Source organism: Heteronotia binoei, chromosome 12 (assembly GCF_032191835.1).
Source record: "Heteronotia binoei isolate CCM8104 ecotype False Entrance Well chromosome 12, APGP_CSIRO_Hbin_v1, whole genome shotgun sequence".
Classification (NCBI taxonomy): domain Eukaryota; kingdom Metazoa; phylum Chordata; class Lepidosauria; order Squamata; family Gekkonidae; genus Heteronotia; species Heteronotia binoei.
Window position 1 is genome coordinate 40,475,484 of NC_083234.1, and position 17,024 is coordinate 40,492,507.

At 41.0% G+C, this 17,024-nt stretch overlaps 1 protein-coding gene across 1 annotated transcript in view; it reads right to left on the reverse strand.

The window, feature by feature from the left end:
* The window catches only part of LOC132580143 (zinc metalloproteinase-disintegrin-like NaMP), a 74,863-nt gene that overhangs the window by 12,599 nt on the left and 45,240 nt on the right, over positions 1–17,024 (reverse strand). The window contains exons 7-12 of the mRNA XM_060250810.1: positions 12,864–12,926; positions 8,776–8,847; positions 7,337–7,506; positions 6,911–6,995; positions 4,878–5,008; positions 885–1,062 (exon numbers count right to left, since the gene is read on the reverse strand). Coding sequence (XP_060106793.1) covers positions 885–1,062; positions 4,878–5,008; positions 6,911–6,995; positions 7,337–7,506; positions 8,776–8,847; positions 12,864–12,926 — 699 coding nt within the window. The remainder of the gene's footprint in view (positions 1–884; positions 1,063–4,877; positions 5,009–6,910; positions 6,996–7,336; positions 7,507–8,775; positions 8,848–12,863; positions 12,927–17,024) is intronic.

The following is a 17,024-nucleotide window of genomic DNA, read 5'->3' on the forward strand; positions in this document are numbered from 1 at the left end:
AAATACATGCTGTTCTTGTTTTGGTTAACTACAAATGAGGGGGGGGGGGACTAGGGAAGAAAAAAAATCAACCAGACAAAATACCTAAACTATCAGAGTTTGATCAGACAAACAGAGCTTCTTGTTACACAAGCATCAACTGCAATTTGGATCCTTGAAATGAACGAAAAATAAACCAAAACTAACCACATATTCTGCATAGACAGCCAGTGTATGGTGTAGTGTTCAAACTGCATAGAAACTGCAACAGCAAACACTCCGCAATTACTTCACTCCATCTAGAAGACCCAGCTTGCCACAGAAGCTTGCTGGGTGACTTGAGGCCAGTAACCATTTTCTTTGCCTAGCTTACCTCACAAAGCTGTGGTGAGGACAGAATGGAGAAGAGGAGAACAATGTAACCCATTTTGGGCCCACACTGGGAGAGATAGGCAGAGTATAAATGGAGCAAATAAAATAAAAATATGTGTAGTTTATCATTTTGCACTGTAGACTAATGTAGAGCTTTCAGGGAAGTGATGTATAATTCATAACATCTGTCAGCATTATGACTGAGATATGTTCATATTGTGAACAACTGAATTTCATCAGCATCATTATGTTTTATTGCTGAGCTCACCATGATGTCAGCCATGAGAACTTGCTCCATCTCTGCCCAAAAGTAATAAAAATTCATATCTCAGAATTAAGATTTTGGACCTCTTTAAGAATTTGAATTTAATAATTTGGGTTGCATATTCAACTCCACTTTAGCTCAAAAGCATACATATATGCTGTGCAACAGCAAACACTCCACAATGACTTCCCACTTCAGGAATTAGAAGATTCTAGAAGAATATCACCTTGGTACATCCCTTTCGTAGCAAATGTTTACAGCAACATACCTCAGGAGAGCCACAGTCACATTCCTCTCCCTCCTCCACAAAGTCATTTCCACAAACTGGTGTTGCAATGATGTCTTTTGGCAATGGCATGTTGGTTATACATGCTGGTGTCCGATCCATAATGTATTTCTGAAAATCCTGGAGGCTACAGGAGCTGAAATCCCGGGGAGTTTGGTAGCTGGTAAGATGAACAAATATATAGTATGTTAACTACTCGAGGCAGCAAAACAGCATAGGTAGAGCTGAAATCCAAGAGAATATGTTTGGTGAATCAGCCCAACGCATTCATCATCTTAACTGAATTAAAAAAAAAAACACTGCATGTTTAGGTTGAAGCCCTGCAAGGTTTATTTCTGAGTCATGAATATTTTTTGCTAGCTCCTTCTTATGTCTGTGTGATACAAACATTCAGCCTCTCCATGTGTCACACCTCTTCTTATGTGCTACTACTTGGAATTTTATTATGAAAACTCTGTTTCGTGAAAGGCAGAATCCAAGATGGCGGACTGGTTTCTTTAGGCTTAGCCCAAAGATTCAGCGCTCAGCCCATATTAATGAGAATCCATAATGCAGAGTTTTCTGATGCAATTTTTTCATGAACTTTCAGAAACTCCTTTAGAATGCAATACTAAAAACAATTTCTTAAGAGTAAGCTCCACTGAAGAGACCTGAGTAACATTAGTTTGCTCCCTTAACCAGTTAGCCAATGTTATTCAGCAGATCCCTTTGAACTGTTGTTCAGGTTTAACAGTGTTACCTGATGAACCTGGTGACCAGTGTTTGTTCCCTAGAAAGCTGAACATAACAAGAGAGGACAAATCCAAGATGGCAGCATATTGGTTTCTTTCATTTCATCTAGCAGCTCCCTAGTGTATTTGAATCAGTAAGAATCTATGGGCAATCTAAGAGCCATAAAAAAGATAACAACTGATTTGCACAATGTGCATCAATATAATGCCATAACACAAATATAGACATTTTAAAATAAAAAATGCAAATTTGAGCATTTTTTTTGCAGTTTCACATACTACAGAATTGTTGGGAGAGCCAGTTTGGTGTAGTGGTTAAGTGTGCGGACTCTTATCTGGGAGAACCGGGTTTGATTCCCCACTCCTCCACTTGCACCTGCTGGAATGGCCTTGGGTTAGCCATAGCTCTGGCAGGGGTTGTCCTTGAAAGGGCAGCTGCTGGGAGAGCCCTCTCCAGCCCCACCCACCTCACAGGGTGTCTGTTGTGGGGGAGGAAGGTAAAGGAGACTGTGAGCTGCTCTGAGACTCTTCGGAGTGGAGGGCGGGATATAAATCCAATATCTTCTTCTTCTAAATAAAATGTGTTGGAGTAAATGAAATAATGGGTAAGGTCTGATCCTTAGAATCACCTGAACAGCTTCTAGGGATGCTTCTGAAATTATCCTCATCTGAATTTCTCCCCAGATTTTGAATGGTTTTGTTCCCAAGGCTGTTCCAGCACTTCTGCCCTTTCAGAGCAGGGAGAAAGACTGTGGTTTGCCTTGGCTGGTGTGAAGGGAAAATGGATCACCTGGACACTTCCTGTATGTATAGCATCAGGCTGGCATGGAGGAAAATGTTTTGTTCCCAAAGTGGAGGTGATACATCAGGAATCTTCCACCAATTCATTTTTTATTTCCAAATTTTGGACAAAGTTCTCTGCATGCATTCTTTTTAGAAGCTTTCAGTTCTTTCATGTTTTCACTCCTCTGCATGACCAAACAAATTTACCTTGCTTGATTTTTCCTATTACAAGCAAAGCAAGCTTCTGATAGAATCACCTCAGTGCCTGTTGTTAAAGTTAGTTCCAAGTGGCTTAGGTCACTGCAGCTTGCAGTTGCTTTGCCCACTGCAAGAATTAAATTGTCCTGATTGGTGACTGAAGCCTGTATCCCACAGAATGGTGACTGAAGCATGTAACTTCCCCCAGAGTCAAGGTCATGAAAGTAAAGTGGCCTGCTTGAATTGCAAAGCACAGCTCATCCCCTCTTTTCACCTGATTGGTCCCTGTGCAAATAGGAAAGGTACACAGAGACACTACACAGTAGGTTTCAATTCAAACATGTCAAACATTTTTTTCCCCTTTTATCTAAGCATCCTTTAAAATTGGAGATGGCAGATGAATGACAAAATGCAAGGTGCTGTGATAAGGAAAGAAAGCTGTGTAATCATGCAAATTCATTTGGATGCAACAGGAATAGCTCAAACTATCAGCTCTCTGATTGTGTCCAGCAAGCAAGAGCTGATGCAAACTTGATGGTTTCTCAAGCATGGCTAATTGCTTTATTGCAGTGTTTTATTCTGTGCACACATGGCATAATAAAAACATATGGACTGGAGAAAATATGCTACTGTATTTTGGGCAACTGAACTAATGTAAACCAAATTATTTATATTATTGTTGCATTATATTACAGTGGGAAACATTAGCTACAAAAGCCCATCCAAATTAAATTCTATTGTTTATCAGATTTGCAACAAAACCAAAGCAATTGGAATGAACCTTGGTCACCCAGTGAAACTTGAGCAAAAAGTACAAAGAACCTGCAAAATGCCAAAGGCTAGAAGAAATGAGTTTCTCAAAAGATCAGACAAACTTGTGCCAGAAACCACAGTACCTGTTTCTTCTGAAAGCAAATGTTCTGTTAGCAAGACCTTCTATGTGAAATACCAAAAAATTTAGAACTACATACCACAAGTTCAGTTTAATCAATCATGCCTTGAGTTTTGAGAACATTATGTAACTTTTGCAGAAGCATTCTCAAGGAACAGGCTTTCTGGATTCGACATGTCCTAAAACAGGAAGCTGTGGCCACTGTGTGTTTGCCACAGAGCACACAAGACCATTAAGAAGTTACATGTTGCACAAAGGCTGTAGGAGTCTTGCATAAAAGATCACAGAAATTTCTAGTCCTTTGGTGATCAGACAACCAAGAGCTAGAGCAACTAACATTATGCTGTTAGTTGGTTTCACTGAGGACCGTTTTAGATGAGGAGGGAACAGGTGAACAGTCTCCCAGCACAAAATGTTTTCATAGCGTAGCTTGGCATTCCTGATTGTATTCCCAATGCATAGCAGTGGAAAAACAAACACAAAACTAAATGAATTACATTTTCCCATTCTTTCTCATTCGTTTTGGTTTTTCCCCATCTGCTTCTATAGTAGGAACAACACAATGAAACAAATGGGGCTGGTTTTCTACCTGTTTTCCAAACAAATACATTCAAACCTTTTTCTTTTTTTTTTATAAATAATTTTTATTCAACACCACAGAAAGACGAACATAAAATAGAGTTGTATAAGGTTCCAGCCCAGATGGACACCCCAATTATTGGGAGCTATGCAGTGGACAAAGGTCCATAACCTACTCCCTGCAGAAGCCAGAGCTTGCTACATTATTTATTTATTTATCTATTTATCTATTTATTTATTTTTATTTTATTAGATTTATATCCTGCCCTCCCCATAGTGGGCTTTACTACCAAGGGCAGAGGTGTTAGGATTCTGGAAAATCTACACCTGGATCTCCCAAATGTTTTCTCTTGGAACCAGGGGAGAGGTGAAGATTCAGACTGGAACAACAGTGCAGGCTCTTCCCCCAGACAATGTTCTCGGCCTCAAGTGCCTCTGAAAAGCTACTGCCTGCCCTTCTGGGGGAATCATATAAGTTACCTTCATGTTGCCCAAGGGAAAGTGTTTAAAGTCAGAATTACATGTTTGGGGAGGAGGAGGATTAAACCTGCCTGCCATGCTTTGGCTCTGATCAAAATAACTCGGAAACTACTACCTACCAACAAAAGACATATCTCCAAGAATCTCATTTAGTCTGACCCTGGTAATAAAGTTAAATCACTTTTATCCATTACAAAAATAACAAGGCCTCATCTGGGCAGGAGCCGTGTACTATGCAGTGCTTGATTAATCCAGCCCCATATTAGAAAACAAGCAAATTTTTGGCAGACTCCTTTTTGCATGTACTCTCACCTGAGCTGTGCTGCCATAATACAAGAGCCTGAACTGCACGTACAGAAACTGCTGTCATGATTCATGCCAAAGTTATGGCCCATTTCATGGGCCATAGTGGCACCAATCGCAATTGGGTTTGTGTTGTGATCCTGTGGAAAGGAGAACAGTGAAACTATTGTTAGACTCCTGGGAAACAGAAAAGGGCTGTTATTTATCAATGACACATACCCACAAGAGATAATGTCCTGGCCCAAGTTTAGCTGTTTGTATTTGACAAGGTTCCATGCCTCTCTCGGATGAAATCATCCAGTCAAGGGGAATGAAAGGGAACAGGTAATAAACAGCCGAATAAATGCATTGGAGGAAGATCAGTCACATTTCTTTCCAAGGAAGTTTCATTATGAGGAAGACCTGCTGCAGCTACCAAGTGCCAGTGCTGAGGCCATCCAAGGGAGGCATGGCTGTAATCAACCACCCCCTGAATAGTTTCTGGACCCAGGGCTTATGGAAAACCCACTTCCTAGAAGCGTTTGTGTGACATTTTAACTTGAATTTTGTACTGGATGTCAAGTTTGCTTTTTGGCTTAAAAATGAGCTAAAAATTCCTTCTCTTGTGAACCTGAGACCTGCATCAGAGACCATTCTCTGGGTCTCCCCCATCAACAGAGGTAAGCTGGGTGGTGACCAAAGAAAGGCCCTTTTCTATTGTTGATCCACAGCCTTGGAATGCCTTCTTGCAGGAGATCCCCTTATCAATGGCACTGGAGCAGCTGTCAAAGAATCTTTCTGTGTGCTTTGGGAGACTCTGATTCTGAGTCCTCCATCATTGTGTTTTAGGATTACCTTTGAGTTGATTACCTACTGCCTTGTCTCTGTTCTGTCATATTTTAACTTGATAATTGGTTATTTGGTCATCATGATAAAATGGAATTTGGCCAGGTTGATTCTCTAGTGTAGGGCTCCCCAAAGTGTTGTCGTGGCACCCATTGACACCTTTCCTGGTGTCTACCAAGAGTTTTATAGAAAGTGGGAGGGGCCAGGTGGGGCTTTTGCCCAGCAGAGTTTTTGATAGGCTGTGCAATTATTTAAAACACTCGAATTGGCAGCAGCTGCCACCACAGCACAAGAATCTTCACTGTGTGACTGGCTCCTATTTCTGTGGCCACCATTTGGTGGCTGCACAAACCACCGTAGGCTCAAAAAAACTGGGGTGCCCTACACTAGCATCTTTAAACAACTTATGGGAAAGGCAGGATATAAATCAGTTAAATATATCAATTAAAAATATAATAAAGAACCAAATGTAGCCCACCAAATAAAGAACCAACTATAGCCCAACAAGTTATATGTAGTAGCCATGGTTCGATAAACCTCATACTTTGCCTGACAATCTGAGATTGCAAGAGAAAAGTTTGTCAAGCACCTGCCAAACACCAGAGTACAGGGCTGGTAAGCTGCATTTGTCTTGACATATCACAAATTTTGCCAGACTGATCAAGATTCAAGAGACAACCATGCAATGCCAGAATTCAGAGCAAAGGAAAATGCTACACAGCCAATTGCAAAATTACTATAGCATATATATCTTTGAACTGAATTTACAAAACTCAATAATGTGCTGCATTTATATATGTCTTTTTAATATGTTGACATTTTCCAGTCCATGAGCCATGAGGAAAAGCAAGATATAAACACTTTGATAAAATAAACCAGCCAAAGGAATCTAGTTCTCAGTGACACTGAGCATATCCACATCACAGATTAATTCTAAGTCAACATCACCTCAAAGGGGATGGTATTCTTCAAAGAATTTGAGAATTCAGGTTTTGTGAGGAAGAGATGATTGATAATTATATTACATTCTCATGCCTAATGGGGCACACATGCTTGTCCACCAACACACAAACTAAATTTCCTGTGGTTTTATGGGAAGATGGAGTCATGGCAGTCCAATTGCTTTAGGCATGTAATACAGATGTGCCTTTTTATTCAACTTCCTTGAGCACTAGTCTGCAAGAATTGGTTTGTCTACTTCCAAAATCAAAACCAACCTGAACAACCCCTGAGGAGTGGGCATCACTGCACATGGTTCCCACATAGGCCAGCCCTACTGTTGGTCCATCGAAGTCAATCCCCCTGGAAGGAAAAAAGGGGTATAAATCAGATTGGGGGGACCTGTAAAAGCCATCTCAATTATTACATTACTTGTAAAACCTAGGAGTGCCTGAGGAGTGCAGACATGGGGAGGGGAGGATGCTCAGTGGGGTAATGCCATTGAGTCCACCCTCCAAAGCAGTCACTTCTCCAGGGACCTAATCTCTGCAGTCTGGAGAGCAACAGCAATTCCTGGAGATCTCGAGGCCTCACCTGGAGATCGGCAATCCTAGGTTTCTAGTGGTCCCTTGTTTCATCATGAGACACATAGCAGCATTCTGCAGTTGGCTGCATCCACCCCCTGTGACTGCCATGAGACATACGTGAGTAACTGGGCATTGTCATTCCTCTTCCGCTTCAGCAGAACTGACTTCCTCCACTCTGAAAATCGGTCTAAAGTGGTTCCAGCAGAAACATCCACAACAATCTTGTCCCCATCAGACCAGATTTCTAAGCCAATCAATGCTACATGAATGTTTAAGGCTTTGTAAACCTGTGGGAGCACAGAACATGAAAACACTCTGTGGTTTTTTGTATCTGTTCGTTTTTGCTTAGATGCAGATGAAATTGCACATGTTTTAAAATAATGATGTAAAATGTCTGCCTGAATTGCTGCATTGCCTGGCTATACCTCTTTTGGAAACTTAGCCTGAGAGATGCCTCTTTAAGTCCAAGCACAGAGTTTTTGTAACAATTTTGAGATCTCTCTGGTATTCAAAAAGCATACAAAGATAGCTGCTCTGACCTGGATAGCCCAGGCTAGCCCAATCTCATCAGATCTTGGAAGCTAAGCAGGGTCTTAGCAGTATTTGGATGGGAGACTTCCAAAGAATAGCAGGGTTGTGATGCAGAGGCAGGCAATGGCAACCACCTCTGAACATCTCTTGCCTTGAAAACTCTATGAACACACTATAAGTCAGCTGTGACTTGATGGCACTTTCCACTATCACAAAGACAGCTAGATCCAGCTTTGTTCTACTGTTTGTGTAGGCTGAGTTCCCACCAACGTGGTCAGCCTGTATCTTTGCCACACCACTTCAGAATGCAGGTAGCAATTCATATTATGGAATGTCCCTCCAAAGGGGGGTGGGAATCAGCATGCCAAAGAGAAAGCTAGGCTAGAACCTTTCTTCCTGGCATCCTGGCTTTCTGTGTGGTGGGATAATTTTTGTTTGTCTGGATGAGCATCAAATTATGAGAGCCCCTACTTGCCATCTGAGAGTATGGTCAAGACACAGATCTTATGTTTCTGCTGTGCCAATGTGTGGTTTAAGAAGTGATACTGGTGACCATTAAAATCAATTTGCTAGTGCAGTTTGTTGGCACTTACAGGATCCTAAGTAGCAGGCTGTGAAAGGCCTCCATCTAACTTTTCAGAGAACTTCAGTCATTCAGCTTGGATGGCAGTGGGCTATACAGCCCACTGTATTTTATTCAGTACTGCTAACTCCTGTTTACATACCAATAAAAACCAATCTTTGTTTGTTGTAAGTGTGGATAATGTTGCCTTCACCCATAGCTGATGTTCATTGAACGGTCATCTGTGTAGACAAAGGAACTGCACATACACAAGTTGCTCTGCAGTACTCATCTCAGAATACACAAAGTCCACAACAATGAACTTTAAAGACTTCTTGAGTATCTCTCCTTTTAACACACAGATGGCCAACTGACTTGCCAGATCCAGCACCTAAGCATTAGTCTTACCAAATGCAATAATAATAATAATAATAATAATAGAATAAACAAAAAGTCATCTTACCATGTTTATATAATTGACTATTTCAAATACTCTTGTCCTTACACCAGTAATATTGCGGCTATATTTCCTAAACTGCAAAAACAAGCATCAAGAGATGCCAAGAGAGAGAGAGAAAATTAGGCGTATAAGGGAATCACATTGAGCAGCCTGAAGCTCCTCCCAAATTCTTTTTGATTGGATATCCAGATTTAGGCATAATATTTTTCAGGGTGCTATTTGTGCAGCACTTTTCATTGCCTGGAATTAGGGCACATGAAGCTTATACCCAGAATTAAACTTTGTTGGTTTTAAAGGTGCCACTGGACTCAGACTTTGTTCTGTTGCTTCAGACCAACACAGCTACCCACCTGAATACTTCCAGATTCTCCCCAGGAGTGGTGTAGCATGTCAGCAGCATCGCTAATGCTGTACATGCAGCCTACCATGAATTAATCTCATTTTAATTTAGTATTAAAAACTTAAAAAAAAAAACTTCTCTAGGACATGTGGATTTGCAATATCTGAACCAATACCTGAATCAGGGAGAAATCTTGGAGTTACATACTTCTACCATTTTGGGTAGAAGTATGTACACTTTTACATACTTCTACCATTCCAACTGAAATGTACACTTCTGAAACATAAGGTCATTAGATCCACTGTTGCCTTCCGCGGCAGCAGAAAACATCTTGAAGTTAAATTCCTCTACCATTTGGGTTGAGCATGAATCTCAGTCACCTCATGGTTAATCTGAATTTTACCTTCTTCATATACCAGCTAAGCTAAATAGCAAGTCTACTGTGATTAATATGATCATGATTAATATAAGACCACCAGCAAGTGACACTTGCAATGGAAAAGGGTCAAATGGCTCCAGTCCTCTAGATGAGTCCTTCTTCCAATGAACCCTAGAATTCTAAAGTTGAAAGGGGCTATACTGAACATCGAGTCCAATCTCCTGCTCAACACATGAAATCCAAAGCTAAGGTATTTCCAACAGATGGCTACCCAGCCTCTGCTTGAAGGCTGGTAGTCAAGGACAGCCCTTCTCCCACATCATTGCATCCATTGGCCAACAGTTCTTCCCAGCAACACGTTTCTCATCATGTTCAACTGAAATGTACACTTCTGAAACATAAGTTCATTAGATCCACTGTTGCCTTCTGTGGTAGCAGAAAACATCTATTTACCCTCTTCCAGGTGACAGCCCTTCAAGAATTCAAAAAGCATGATCATGAATCCATCCCCTGCCCTGCCCAATCTTCTCTAGGCTAAACTGTTCCTTCAACATCTGCTTTTGTTTTCCAAATGTTTGTTTGGGGAGGGATGGTGGCTCAGTGGTAGAGCATCTGCTTGGGAAGCAGAAGGTTCCAGGTTCAATCCCTGGCATCTCCAAAAAAGGGTCCAGGCAAATAGGTGTGAAAAACCTCAGCTTGAGACCCTGGAGAGCCACTGCCAGTCTGAGAAGACAATACTGACTTTGATGGACCAAAGGTATGATTCAGCATAAGGCAGCTTCATATGTTCATAAATGCCTCAACCATCTTTGTTGCCCTCTTCTGAACCTATTCCAGTTTATCTACATATGTCTTAAAGCACAGCACCCAGAATTGCACACAGTACACCAGGTGAGGTCCAACCACTACCCTGTATTACTTTTCATGACTTGGATCCTTCTATCAAGGCAGCCAAAAAGCACATTAGCCTTTTATTTGCAGCCATATTACATTGGCAACTCAAGTTCAGCTTGTGATGAATAGCAATCCTGAGATGTTTTTTACATGTACCACTGCCAAGCCAGGTATGAAAGGAGTCCTTTCACTAGGAGAAGTCATCTTCCAATGGAAGGGAACCGTTGGATTCAGCCCAATGAATGGAGCTACCAATTTGTTCCAGAAGATTAGGATGCTGATTCTGCCACATAGATCTCTGGACGGGACTGTGCATTTATTTAGCTGCATTTTAAAATTTATTCTGATTTAGATACCTCTTATTGCAGGATATATTGCACAGAAAAATCAAGATATATTGATCCTGTGTGACCTTTCCAAAACTGTTCTAAACCTCCCAAGGCTTTTGTGAGTTTACATAGTATGTTTGTACAAAAGAAAACCAGATTCATGGTCCCAATGGAGTCTGCTTCAAAGGTCACAGCAGACAGAGACCTAGGCTTCTTCTGAAAAAAGAAACAGCTGACTTTGTGAAAATTATTTTAAAGGAAATTGATTTAGGGGCAGATGACATTTCCAATTTATGCAATCATTTAAGGGGTAGTCATTTCCTTTTGACAACTCTGACCACAGAGCCAACCCACAGCCATATATAGCTACATTCTTATATTGGGAGGAAAAACTGCTGAAAACTGTGCACTTATCATGTGACAGAAACTAGTAACTAATCCAACTGGTTTCATGAATGACTATAATCAAGTATTAGCAATGGCTTTCTAGTGAAATGCATAACCAAATAAGGAGTTTGTATTGAATTTAAAAATTGTAAATATGACCCTTACAGCGCAATTGTAATATATATATATATATACACCCTCCTAAATCCATTGAATTCAATAGAAAGGTGTGACTCTGCTTCAGATTGCATTATTAGCATCCAGTCTTGGCATTCTGGAAATTTACCCTCCTTTTCCCCCAGTCATCAGTTAACACAGCATCAGCCAAACAGATCATTAATCTAAAAAAAAACATATAGTACATACACTTCTTTCTTTTCTTATGGAAGATAGGCACAATCAAAGCTGTTTGATGAGGGAAAATAGTGGGTGTGCTGAAGTCTCCCAGAGAACTCAGTTGTACTTTTAAAATGCTGAACTCTGGTGGAGACATGCACTATGGAATTAAACTATGGAATTACAGAAAGCTAGTACGAGGTAGTGGTTAGAGTGTCAGATTTAAGAGACCAGAGTTCAAATCCCTATTCAGCCACAAAGCTCAGTGGGTGACTCTGGGCCAATCACATTCCCAGGGTTACTATGGAGGGATCGAGAGCCATCTGCGTTGCTCTGTGGTCCTCACAAAATGGTGGGATAAACATGGCTAGAGATAATTCACTACCACAAGAGAGAGGTGATGGCTGCTAACTTTTTAACATATAAATTCAGGTGGGTAGCTGTGTTGGTTTGAAGCGGCAGAACAAAATTCAAGTACAGTGGCACTTTTAAGACCAACAAAGTTTTTTCCAAGGTATAAGCTTCTTTGTGCACACACACTTCTTCAGATACATTGAAACAGAAGTTACTAATCCATTACATATAGGTACATGATGAGCAGTAAATTAGCATACAACATAATAAAGATGTTTAATAGATTCAAGGACCAAAATACCAAGCTTAGTTTATATGGTTACCTTTTGCTTGGGTTTAATTCCAAGGGAAAACATAGTGATGCAAATAAATATATCAAAATTGGAGATTGTTGGGCAGATACACCCTTCTTAACTGTGGAGTGCTGAGAGTAATTAACTGAGACCCTGCCATTACACTCCATCCATCTCCTCTCAAGCATAAAAGCAACCTTACAACATCCTGATCTTTGAAGTGGGGTGACTGGCTGTGCAGTGTATTTTCTCTCTCTCCAGAGAAATATATTCCAATACACCATTCCAAATTACATTACATTTTATTATTCGTTACATTCTATTACAATATGCTATTCTAATTTACTATTCCAAATAAGAAATAAAATAAAATAAAATAAAATAAAATAGGATGTAAAGCCCTTCTGAGTGACTGGTGAGAATACAGATGTAAGGACTGAATGAGGTTAACATATGTAGTAAGATAAGAAACCAATATCCCTGTCCTCTACAGTGGAATCCCCAGGACTTAACAGGGATATTAGTTTCTTAGACAAAGTTTCTGAGACGAAGAACAATATAGAAACATAATAAATAAATAATCCCAGAAGCTAAAAAGCAGCCAAAGATGTCAATCACATTGATGTTTGACTTGTGAGGTTGCCAAAGTGCTGCCAGAAACAGAATCTGTGACTAAATGGTCTGATCTAGCCCGAGAATTATTATGTTCAGATACCCTCCCATTAAAAATGGCAGCCTGTAAAGAATTATAAAAGAAAACCACTCAATAGAATACTTACCACTGTGTTGTCCACAGCTATGTAAAGTTCAACATACTTTCTGGCCTGCAAATATGCTTGTTTCTAAAGAAAAATATAAAGTAATGACTTTTGACAGGTATGGTGATGCACCACCCACCCACCCCTAAGCTAATGAGGAATGCTGGATCATCAGATAATCAAAAGATAATCAAAAGTTTTACAACCTAGGCAAAGCACATGAACATGGAACCACTGAATTGTTCCATTTATAAGGCTAGAGGGTGTTAAAGGTATAAAATCTAAAGAATGTTAGTTTCCACTTCTCATTGCTGAATGAATAATTAAACGGTGAACAGGAAATGGTGGCTAGCAAGATTTTTCCCCACTAACATTCTGCTGAAATATGACGGTTTAAGGAATATTTTTTTTCTGTGAGTCACTTGGTGCACATGTAAAATATTGTCATGTTTATATATTGCAAACTGGAGTCATTTATGCAAATACATAGAGGTCTCAGAGTCCCCTGCATATGTACACAAGCATTATACTGTTTCTCATGGTAAAGCAGGAAGTGATACTTTGCTTGAGGAAGCATTGTCTGAAAGAAAATTTATTCCGTCGTTTTCTGTGGCAGCTCTTCTCAGCCATTGTTTCCCCCTCACTGTTGCTGTTTTGGTACCATTTTTTCTCCTACTTTCTCCTTCCTAGATTGATCCCAGCTAATCAGAAATCACATAGTCAATATGATGACATCCCACAGCCACACTGCCAATGAGATCCAGCTACCTGAAGGTGTCACTAAGAGTAAACAAGCTAGTTGAGGAATATATAGTTCCAATATAGTTCCTATATTGTTTGGACCACACTCTGAATGTACAAATATACTCTTACCCTCTTTTCAACACAGTGTCACAAATATTACTGGAAAAAGTTTGAGATGCTGACAAAAATGTTTACAAATGGATTCTAAGTACTAGCCTGTTGTTCCTGCTGTATGGAAACAGCCAAGTATGCCCACCTCCTATGAACATATAAGTGCCTTATACCTATCAAAGAGTTCAGGTTTTCACGGCTGGTAACATCATTAGGGTTTGTAGAATCTTTCAAGATCAAGTGCCGTGTTCTACTGGAGAAAGTTTTCCTTCCAGACGTTTCGTTCTCAGCTGCGGAGAACATCCTCAGTGGCGTTGCAGCCGGAGCAGGCGCTCTGACCTTCTTGGCACTGAGTGGGGCCAGGGCTGCTGGAGAGCTGCTATTTCTAAGCTGGAGGGGGTGTGATGAAAGGGCAATTGGTTTGTGGATGTGCCCATTGTTTGGTGGGGCTTCCTGGAAGGGTAGTGATAAGGAAACTGGCTGTTGAATGTGACCATTGTTCTGTGTTAATTGCTGGGAGGGTTGGAAGGGGTTTGAAGATAAGGAAGATGGTTGTTGACTGTGCTGATTGTTCTGTGGAATTTGCTGGTTGTTCTGAGACTTTCTGCAATTTATAGTCTGTAGGGTGTTTTGCAGAGCTGGGTACCAAGATTGGTGGATGAAAATGCCTTCTTCCTTTCTGTTAAAATTGTGCTGGTGTTTGTAAATCTCAATAGCCATCCTCATATCCAGTTCACCATGGAGAAAGAAAACAATGGTCAACTTGCCTTTCTTGACGTCCTCATTACCAGGAAAGATGACGGAAAACTTGGCCACGCTGTATTCAGGAAACCCACACACACCGATCGCTATCTAAATAAGAATTCCAATCATCATCCTCGCCAAAAACGTACAGTTGTAAAAACCCTCATTCACCGTGCATCACGCATCTGTGAACCAAGCCAACTCCCACAGGAACTACACCACCTCAAACAGTCACTGCAGGCCAATGGATACTCCCAACAAGAAATTAGAAGAGCCCTCCATCCCAGGAGACCATCCACACCAAATCCCGAGCCACACACAAATGTGGGTACAGCCTTCCTGCCCTACATAAAATCTGTCACCGACCGCATTGGCAAAATTCTCAAACGCCATAATGTTGACACAGTCTTCAAGCCCACACAACAGATCCTCCACATGCTGCGCTCGGCCAAAGGTATGAGAGATCCACTTTCAACCCCTGGAGTCTACAAAATACCCTGCTCCTGTGGTGCAGTCTACATTGGCACTACCCAACGCAATATCAACACCCGTCTCACCGAACACAAGAGACACTGTCGCTTGTTTCATCCAGAAAAATCAGCTGTAGCTGAACATGCACTTCAAGAAGGAGACCACATCATCCACTTTGAAAGAACTGAAGTCCTTTCTACGGTCTCACATTATCATATCCGCCTGAACAGAGAAGCTATTGAGATTTACAAACACCAGCACAATTTTAACAGAAAGGAAGAAGGCATTTTCATCCACCAATCTTGGTACCCAGCTCTGCAAAACACCCTACAGACTATAAATTGCAGAAAGTCTCAGAACAACCAGCAAATTCCACAGAACAATCAGCACAGTCAACAACCATCTTCCTTATCTTCAAACCCCTTCCAACCCTCCCAGCAATTAACACAGAACAATGGTCACATTCAACAGCCAGTTTCCTTATCACTACCCTTCCAGGAAGCCCCACCAAACAATGGGCACATCCACAAACCAATTGCCCTTTCATCACACCCTCTCCAGCCTAGAAATAGCAGCTCTCCAGCAGCCCTGGCCCCACTCAATGCACAGCAGCCAAGAAGGTCAGAGCGCCTGCTTCGGCTGCAACGCCACTGAGGATGTTCTCTGCAGCTGAGAACGAAACATCTGGAAGGAAAACTTTCTCCAGTAGAACACGGCACTTGATCCCGAAAGATTCTACAAACCCTAATGCCTTATACCTGTTCAGACCTTTGTTCCACTGAGTACAGTACTGCCTAGTCTGACAAGCAGACATTCTCTAATGCACGGGTGTCAAACATGCAGCCAAGGGTCCTATCAGGTCCACAAGCAAATCAAAAGTAGGTTTGCAACTTACAGGTACACACCTGAACAACACCTGAACAGCATAAGATTGCTACAGTACAGACATTATCTCCAGTTTTTGATGCAGTAATTCAGAACAAGAGGTGTCAGTTATCAGAGACTGTGAAATAAAGAAAATATTGCAAGAGTGCTAATGTTTTAAGCATATTTTAAGATTTTTTTTTAAAAAAAATCTTTGTCTGTTTCTGCTACCTGGCATTACATTTCATGACACACATGGTTCGTCCTGACAAGGTCTCATTTATGTCAGATCCAGCCCTCATAACAAATTAGTTTGACACCCCTGCTATGTGTCATGCAAAAGCTCTTTCTTGCTCTGCTGCCTGAAAGCCTTTTGAAATGGTGTTGCCAAGATTAAACCTTGGGTTTTTGTATGTGTCCTCCCCGGTTTATTGCCTCCTTGCCTAAATTGTAGAATTTATGAAGGCATGTAATTAAAGACTGGGGGAAACATGACATAGAATTAGATGGACCTTTGGGTACATCTACTGGGGCTTTCTTCATTTTCTAACAAAACTTCCTTGGGTGAAAATACCTGATTATTTCAAGGACTGCTACCTTTTTAACTTATTAATCAGTCAATTGTTTACATATATTTTTATATCCTTGTATAGGTACTTCTTTTAGAAGAAGAAGAAGAAGAAGAAGATATTGGATTTATATCCCACCCTCCACCTAATGTCAGAGTCTCAGAGCAGCTCACAATCTCCTTGATCTTCCACCCCCACAACAGACACCCTGTGAGGTGGGTGGGGCTGAGAGGTCTCTCACAGCAGCTGCCCTTTCAAGGACAACTCCTAACAGAGCTATAGATGACCCAAGGCCATATCAGCAGGTTAAAGTGGAGGAGTGGGGAATCAAACCTGGTTCTCCCAGATAAGAGTTAACCACTGCACCAAACTGGCTCTCTTTTGGGAAAAGAGAAGAGGAAAAAATTGTGAAGGAATGGTGGCCACTGATCACATACTTGGAAGGAGTCAAACACATATGAGGATAACTATATTCTGCTTTTAAAAATTGACTGTTGGATCAGATTCTAAAATTTGATATGTACAGTAATATACAGATGCTGGAAGGGAGGCTGGCAGGACAACCTTCTCCTTTTTGTCTAAAAATAAATCTATGGGGATCATGTAGGTCCACCACAGGCAGACTCCCCAAAGTGAAGAAATTCTCGAGAGAATATTTCCCATTCCACCTGCTGTACAT